Raw genomic sequence first — 8,512 nt, forward strand, 5'->3', positions numbered from 1 at the left:
TGAGAAAAAGAAACATCAAGATAAGAGCAAGGTGTTTGTTTTTTGGGTTGCTTACTTTGTTTTTTCTCCTTCACATTAATGCTCTTGTCAACTAGAGGCATAACACTGAACACTTTATCCTATACAAGACTGACTACATTTGATTTTCAGCATTTCAACCAGTTTGATAGGTGACCTCTCAATTTCCCTCTCATCTCCCCCAAAACCACATTAACTGCAAACTAGCTCCTTTTCTGCAAAAAAACAAACAAACAAACAAACAATTTTTTTGGCAATAGAAAATTCCATTCTTCTGTCACACATACTAACAGCATGTACAACATAACAGTAAAGTTTGAATTCATCTGGTTTATCATGTATCCAATGCATGGAGCAACAATACAATATTCCTGACCTTTATCCTGTATCTTCAATAATTCACAAACCTGTATAGCCCTGATATCTTATCTGCTCTTTTGATTTGTTACACTCCGCATCAGGATGCAGTTTAGTTCAAGATACTACAGCCATACATCCCACAAAGCAAAACTACCAAGGAAGGGGGATTGCAGTCCAGACCTACAGCATGAATGAAACCAACAACTATGTTAAAGGTCCAGACATGAAGCTTCCTCCACCCCTGAGAGAGATCTCAGATTTCTTCTTATTAAACTCTGTCATGGTGTAGCTTCATTAAACCAGAGTTCCCACTGCAAAGGCTTCATGAAATCTCCTGGTCAGCCTGCAAGTGGCTTGGGCCAACATGTTGCCTCCTCAATTGAACCCCAGAAAAAACAAGAGTACTGCCTCCTCCTCGCATTGAGACACGGGATTTCAAGCCACAACGGAATCCTGCCGCTGCACAAGTACCTCTGCAGATAATGCAGCAGTGCCCTCAACGCTTGCAACCCAAGACCCCACCTCCCCCCAAAACAGTCTCCTCAAACACACACATCTCCTACCACCTTAACCACAGGTAACTAGGGAACACTGCCAGCTGCTCACAGAACAGACTGCTACAGCCCACCTTTTTTAAAGGTTCAATAGCAAGTATACTATTCTCACATCAAGTTGCATACCAATAAATTTTTGCCTTCGTGAAATATTCCGCTGGAAACATGACTCAATGATTTTCCTCACCTGCTATACTTGCACGTAAATCTCACATTACTTTATAATGTGCTGGCTTATAGATTCTTATATCAGTCCGTTAGGATTTTGTAATTGTGCAGTCTAGGGTCTTTGTTAGCTGTTGTTGCTCTATGCACAGAAGATTTTGGTGCTATCGCTGTAAACACTAATAATTAAATGCACATACATATGGTATATATATATATATATATATATAGCCACACTTCTACAATAAAAATAACTGCTACAAAAAACTGATTTGCTAGATTAATTACTCTGTACCTTCCCGTCCAGTGCAGGCTCTATGAAGCTTCAGACACACAGAAAAAGAACTCTTTAAGTAACATCTTAAAAATAACTTCTTATCAATATCAGTAACTGAAATATGTGCACATTCCCTGCAAGTAAAAAGCACAAACAAAACTGAACCTGGTTCGAGCTAAGAAAATCCTCTCAAACATCTTTGCACTGAACAGTAGCATTTTCATCTTTCTACTTCCTCAACAATCTACTTTCCTCAGAGACAAGTTTTACAAAGAACACGCTTTGTTAGTGTGCATTTCATAAATATCCAAGACACCATCAGAAAACTGAGGTGAAATACCAAAATATTTGGTTGTGGGGTTTTTCTGGTATTCACTGCATGGATTCATACACTGATACAGTAAGAGAACATACAATGATATCTCTAGAAATATACTTCAGAACTAGCAAAATACCCCAAAACTTCAGTCATCTCAAACAGACTGTCTGTATATACTGCAACTTGAATGAACTGGTATAAAAAAGAAAACGCATTATATGCAAGAAAGGACTCAAAACTCAACCTATATGCTGAACTGCTGCCCGCATTACTTAATTTTATAGCATACAAAATAAAACTTAACCTTGTGATATGACAATATAATTACATATGATGCTTTTATTTTACATCGGGCATCCTTAAGCTCTAATTCTAGTATTTCTGATAGTCTCAACAGCATTCACAGAACACGCATTAATTCTGGCCCACTAACAGTTAACATACATTATTTAACTGGTCTGACATGTCACTCCCCAACCTTTTTGATTTATCGGAAGAAGTACTTTTATAAATAACTCTAAAAATCAAAAGGAAAGCATGAGATTTTTAAAAATGCAAGCACAAAGAAGAGTGTACTTGCTTTTCCTTCGATCCCTTCCCCCTCCCCCCACATACTGACATTGAGCTTTTCTGATCATGCCAGAAATAAACATCCAAACACAAGTAAGGGCCTAGGCTACCGAATTCAATGTGCTTTATAGTTAGGTCTTCAGATCAACCAAGACCAGCATGAGAAAAAAATTCTTCACGTGTAAGTATCAGCTTACAGCACGGGCACAACAATAGGATGAACAAAGTGTCAAATGCAACGCTACTGACAGGAACAAGTCAGAAAGCAGGAACCTGAAGAGCCCAGTCCCCTGCTTCAACCGTGTAATATTTTAAAAACACTTCCACTTGTTCTGTTACACAAACGTTTTCTTCAGGTTTAGCCTTTAAATACAACTGGCAGACACTCAGCCTGCACAGCCTTTGTCAGTAGCTTACGGATGGGCAGCAGAATGTGCTACAGGTTGATAAGAGCACCGGCGCTGCAAACGCCCTGAGTGCAGCAGGAGAGCACCCAAAAAGAACTTGCAATGCGCAGGAGAGTTTCCCTCAACGCTTAACCGCGGCCTTCACGCTCCAGACGACGTGCATGTTAGTGTTCCCAGTATTTGTTTCGTGTTTATCTCCCACCCCGCTTCTCTTTCTCCTCCCTGTCCGGCCATCTTGGGCCGACAGGAGCAGCCATTACTTAACTAAATGACAGGGCCAACAACTTTTCACAGAAACATCTCTCTCAAAAGGCCGGGCTGGCTTCAACCACCTTCGGGCCGTCCCGCTCCCTGTCAAGCCGCCCGGTGGCCGGGACGGCAGGGCGCCCGCCGGGCGGGACACGGCGCTCGGCGAGGACCTCGCACGCTAGAGGCAGCCGGGCCCGCAGAGTAAACAAGTCACTCGGCGACGGGCTCCGGGAGCCGCTCAGCGCCGCGCCCGCCCCGCCGAGGCCAGGCCCGGCCGCCCCGCTCTCTCCGGCTCCGGGTCAGCTTCCCCCCCGCCGCGCCGCGCAACGGCTGCCGGGCAGGGCGCGCGCAGCCGCGGCCCCCGCCGCGCGGGGCGAAAATCACGAGGGAGGGTCCGGGAGAGGCCAACGTCAGCAGCGCCTCGCGCGCGCCCTCCCCCCCCCCGCCACCTCCTCCTCCTCCCCCTCCCTCCCGCCCCCGCGCCCCCCTCCCCCGCCCCGCCGCGCCGCTTGGCGTTTGCTCCCGGCCCCGGGCTCCGGCCCCGGCGCGCAAGCACTTTTCCGTCCCGGGGCTGGACGGACACCCGCAAAGTATCCGGAGCGGAGCCCGCGAGGCCGCGCTCCTTCCGTCCCACACCCAGCCTTGCTCGGATCCCTCCTGCGCGGGGGTCCGCGCTGACTACGGGGTGGGGGGGAGGGGGAAAGAGCAAAGGCGGCAGCAACGCGTGGGGAGACCGCAGCAGGGTGCGAGGCGGAGCGCCCTGCCGCCTGCGGGGACGTGCGGCCGCGGATGTGGCGGTGCCCCAAACGCACTCGCACCCAGGTGCACACTCACTCGCACGCACACACCGTATGGACCCGGGGGACCGGAGGGAGGGGGCGGCTGGGCCGGGCCGGCTCCCTCCCCTCCCCCCCACTCCCCCCCCCAAGCCCCGCTCCACATCCACCCTCGCGCTTACCTTTAACAGCAAGGCCTTCGTTCTGGCGCCATCTTCATGAAGCCTCAGAAACCCGAAGAGTCGGCTGCAGAAGGGGAGCGGGCGGGAGGGAGGGGAGAGAAGCACCAGCGTTAGCGAGAGTCAGCCCCCAGCACAGGCGGGCAGGCAGGCTCGCTCTCGGCGGGCAAGGGCAGAGCGCGGCGGCGGGGGCCGGGAGCTCGCACACGGGCACACACGCACTCCCGAGCGGGGAGCCGCGGACAGGGGAGGGGGGGGACACGGAGGGAGCGCGGGCCGAGCCGGGACACGGAGGCGGCCGGGGCGGAGTGGGGAGCGGGTACCTGTCGAGGCCGGATAGGGCTTCTCTCTCCTCGGCTGTCAAGCTGGCGAAGTCCTCCTCGCTCTGGCCGCTCGCTTTCCCCGCCGCCATTTTCTTTTCCTCATCACCGAAAGGAGCAGCAGAGGCGACGGCAGCGGCGAGCGACACTCCGCACGATTTCATGGAAACGCAGCGTAATTAACTCACGATCGCAACCCCCCCCCCTGCGCGCCCCCAACACCCCCCAGCGCCGGGCGGGGCGGGGTGCCCGACACACACACACACCACAACTTTTATTACAACAACAACAGCCGGCAGGGAGGGGGAGGGAGGGAGGGAGGGGAGAGGGAGGGAGGCGGGGGGAAGCCCCGCTGCTCGGAGGAGGAGGGAGGGGGGAGGGAGGGAGCCCCAGCGCTGGAGGCTCGGGGGAGGGGGGGGAGGAGGAGGCGGCGGCTGCTGCGGCGGCGGTGGATGGCGGCGGAGCGGTGTTTACATCGCCGCGGCGCCGCTCGCCCCGTTGGCGAGGGGTGCGCGGAGCCGGGGTGACAGGGGCCCCGCCCGCCCTGCCGTGCGGGGTGTGTTTGCCGCCTGTACAAACTTCCCCAGCAGCTGCCCAAAGTTGTTGTAATTGTGTCACACAGCGAACCCCACGCCGCCACCGTGACCCCCCCCCCCCCCTCCCCGCCCGCCCGCTCGGGCCCACGCAGCCAATCGCCACCTCCACGGCGCCGCACGTGACCTTTGTTGACTTACGTCAGTCATAGCGCTCTTCTACCGCTGCGCTTCGGCTTGGTTGGCCTTCGGCTCCCACCTCCCTCGACGGCCTCATGCCATTGGTCAGCATCTGAGCGAGGAGGCGGGGCTTCAGGAATTTGCGGCTTATGAGCGGTCAGAAGGGCCGTCAGTCAGAGGAGCTTTTCGATTACCCACCGCCAGCAGGTTTGGCGTGCGCCTTTAAAAACCGGAGAACGAGAAGGCGGGGGAGGGGGTAGTTTTCGGGAGTGGCGGGCCGTGGGGGTGGGAAGAGGGAGGGCTGCGCTCACGGGCGGAGTTGCGTAACGGGGGCTCCGGGCTGCGGGAGGAAGGAGCTGAGGAAGCGGCCCTCACTAAGGCCTTACTGGTGGGGGCCGTGCGGCACTGACTGGGGGAGCGCTGCGCTCGCCCGCGCGCCCGCCCGCCTTGGCCTGGCTTGGGCGCGGGGCGTGGCGCTCCTGGCACAACCGGATAATAATGGCTTCCTCGGGCGGGGAGCAGAGACCGTGCTGGCTCGGGCTCCATGCGCTTAAGCAGAAGGGAGGAGGAGAAGCCGCCGCCCGAGGGCTTGGTTGGGTGGCCGGTAACGCCAGTGCAGAAGGGCGGTGGCGGCCGAAGCGAGGGCAGCCCCCGTGGCGCGGCAGTTGACTTCACCCGCCCTGGGAAGCGGAGGGGGAGTCGCAGGAGCGCCGGTGTCCGGTCCGTGACTTTTCACCGCCCTCTCGCAACGGCGCAGGGAGTTTTCTGCCGCCGCTTGCGGCGGGCGCCCGCGCCGGCCGCGGGGGAGCTGCCGTTGGCCCGCCCGCGCGGCATCCGCCACCTCGCCAACGGCCGAGCGCGTGGCTGCACTCGAGGCGCGCGGGGAGCGGGGCGGCGGGTAAGGGAGAGGAGGGCGCCCGAGGGAGAGCCGCCCCTCCCCGGGAGCCAGTGACAGGTGGAGTGGCGCCCGCCGGCGCGAGCCCGGCGTCCGTCACGTGGCGCGGGGGCGGGGCGGGCGCTGCGCGGGAGCGCTCTCGCGAGGTGGTGGCGACCCGCAGGCGTGAGGGCGGGGAGGGACGGGGCCGAGCGGGGCTGTCGGCTTCTCGTCCCGGCTGGGACTTGGGTTAAGCGGCTCGGCTGCGGCATGGGGGTGCGGAGCGGTGGGCTGGAGGGGAGCTTATTTGTAGGAAAGCGTGAAGGACCCAAGTCAGGCTTCTGGGAACGTCTCACACGTGAGTAAGCTGCTGAATTTCTTTGGACATTGAGGGGAGAGGGGCTTTGTGTGCTCTGTTTGCATCCCCTCCTTTATTAAGGCCAAGCCTACCCACAGTCTTCCTCGTGGCTTGAGTTACCTGGGCATCCTTGGTTCCTTGACCCTTCCCAGCTTACCAAGGAACTCAAGTCATGTTTTTTTCTTTACAGTCCTGTTAATTTGTCCCTGCAGCCTGGAAGCTCTGGGGTTTTCTCCGTGAGGGTTTTGAAAATCCATTAGATCTTGCCTCTGCTCTGGTGCTTATGAGAATATCAGCGTTTTGCAGGTGTGTGGTGACACAGCTCATTGCTCATAGTCATTTTGCTGAAAACAGTTTAGCAGCAGTGTTCTGTAACATCACTGTATCCCTTCTCCAATGTCTACCTGAAGCCCCACGATTGAGCAGAATTTTCTCTGTCAGTTGGATTTTCTCCCTTTGGATAGGGGCCTGTTTCATGACTGCCAGGCGCTGTAAAGCATAAGTGAAGCTATTAACTGCCTTTAGGAATAAGATGAATAAGGTCAAAGGCCAAACTATGCAAGGTATGTCCAACCACAGTGCTGCTCTTGCTGGTTCTATCTTTTTTTTTTTTTTTTTTTTTTTTTTTTAATTGCCAGCTTTAAATCATGTACTCCTGAAACTGAAACATGTTTCTGCCTTTTTAGGTGTTACAGCTTACGTTTACACATCAGTGATGCTTTCCAAATGGATCCTCAACTGGTTTCTGGTCCTGATGGTGTCTATAGCACAGTGCAGAGACACTGGCAGACATGTGCGGGCCTGCACTGCTTCCCAGAGTACTGATTGGCGATCTGGTCAAGACAAAGTCTTGAATAATGTTCTTGGTCCTCTTAGGAACAGAATCTTGTCGTGTAGCCATGCTTTCTGATACAAATGCAACAAAAAAGCATCTGAGTTCACTAAGGTTGCATATCTTTATAAAATAGACAGTGGCCAGTTGGTTAGAGTATTGGTATAAGAGGCAGGCATTTGTGTTTAAAGTACTTTTGAGTTTGGAATCCAGATGGAAACCAAGTTACTTTTGGTTCTGGGAATGGGCCATAGTCTATTAATATAGTGAAAACAGCTATGATCGAACATCCATACATGTCTATATTTTACATGGTTTCTGAGTCACGTATTTTCTCATCAGTGCTTCCTTAGGGACCTAACTCAGAGCCAAGAACTCCACTGGTTGGTAATGTGCCAAAATTAAGGTATTTGAGCACATTATTTCTGAGGATTTTGATTATGAAGTCATACTGCAAAACGGAAACATAGGCCAAGTGTAAATCAACAGAAAGAATAGTAGATGAAACTATTTCACAGTACGGGGAAGGTAACTCCTAAATTACAAAGCAACTCAGGAGATTTCATAGAAACGCAAACAAGTCTCAGCTCAACTGAAAGCAGAACAAGAAACTTCCATGCACCTGAAGCCATAGCACCTGAATTCCTCCTTTAGTACACCCTGCCTGTATTGTTTCAATTTAATTTCCAGTTGCTTTTTATTTTTGTATGTGAGCTACTGTTGGGCTGGCTTAATTGGTGCCATAAAGGCCTTTATTTTGTTTCAACTCTTTCAAGATGTATCCAAAGCTTACCTTCTTTAATAACAGCAGGAAAAGCTTGAAAATGCATACTGAAGCTAGTGGTCCCTGCCCTTGCAAACAGTCGGATAACAATTTTGGAAGCTAACATTGATATGCTAGCATCTGTAAGAAAGGAGAGAAATTATTTCAGACAAGTGTGATGCTGGCCTCCCACTGTGAGATATACCTGGAAGCTGACTCCAGAAGGAGTATGTCCTTAAATTCTTAAGAAAAAAGAAGGAAACAGCACTGTTGTTCTGTGTCTATCAAATATTAGTTAACTTGTTAGGTTTTAGATTAATTTAAATTCCCAGATCATCTAGGAGTCCTCAGAACCACTTTACTACCTTCTTTGTGAAAGTTGTGGACCCATTAACACTCTTGGACTGAACAGTCCTTTTTGGATCCCCTTTCCTGTATGTTTTCAACCCTGTTAATTTTCCATGCACATTGTCTTTGTGTATTTCTATATGCTGTGTTAAGTGTTGCCTTGTCATGCTGCAAAGACTTGCCCAGTCTGTTAAGAAACTGAATATTCTTAGTGTGTATGCAGTTGCAGAGTAGTTAATGCCAGAGGGAACTCTGTGTTCCAAGTAGGTCTTTGGCATGCTGGTCATTCTCTTCAGCTTGAAATTGAGATGCAAAATTAATGTCCCACTTATTGAAAAGTAATGTTAGAAACAGCAAAACCTAATTCTAGAATTCTCCTTGCACGTACACATCACCTGATGTCTTGCTAAGCTGAAAAGCAACTCCTGAA

At 52.2% G+C, this 8,512-nt stretch overlaps 1 protein-coding gene and 1 long non-coding RNA gene across 14 annotated transcripts in view; one reads left to right on the top strand and one right to left on the bottom strand.

Moving 5' to 3' along the window:
* The window catches only part of KDM6A (lysine demethylase 6A), a 157,145-nt gene extending 152,489 nt beyond the window's left edge, over positions 1 to 4,656 (bottom strand). For 7 of the 10 annotated variants that reach the window (XM_065069697.1, XM_065069686.1, XM_065069675.1 and 4 more), the window contains exons 1-2: positions 4,198 to 4,486; positions 3,878 to 3,941 (exon numbers count right to left, since the gene is read on the bottom strand). In XM_065069697.1, the coding sequence (XP_064925769.1) occupies positions 3,878 to 3,941; positions 4,198 to 4,358 (225 nt within the window). In that variant the 5' untranslated portion in view covers positions 4,359 to 4,486. Of the gene's footprint in view, positions 1 to 3,877; positions 3,942 to 4,197 lie in introns of all 10 variants that reach the window. The other 3 variants (XM_065069665.1, XM_065069651.1, XM_065069644.1) reach the window with 2 other exon arrangements.
* Positions 4,657 to 4,980: 324 nt separating this feature from the next.
* On the top strand, positions 4,981 to 7,305 carry LOC135579912 (uncharacterized). Of its 4 annotated transcripts, none has more exons than XR_010473851.1 (3): positions 4,981 to 5,114; positions 6,330 to 6,445; positions 6,826 to 7,305. It is a non-coding gene; the product is annotated as an uncharacterized LOC135579912 (long non-coding RNA). The 4 variants fall into 4 exon arrangements; XR_010473852.1 differs by lacking the exon at positions 4,981 to 5,114 and adding an exon at positions 5,493 to 5,627 and having other exon boundaries at positions 6,352 to 6,445; XR_010473847.1 differs by lacking the exon at positions 4,981 to 5,114 and adding an exon at positions 6,002 to 6,139.
* The last annotated feature ends 1,207 nt before the right edge of the window (positions 7,306 to 8,512 follow it).

This window comes from Columba livia, chromosome 1 (genome assembly GCF_036013475.1).
Source record: "Columba livia isolate bColLiv1 breed racing homer chromosome 1, bColLiv1.pat.W.v2, whole genome shotgun sequence".
Lineage (NCBI taxonomy): Eukaryota > Metazoa > Chordata > Aves > Columbiformes > Columbidae > Columba > Columba livia.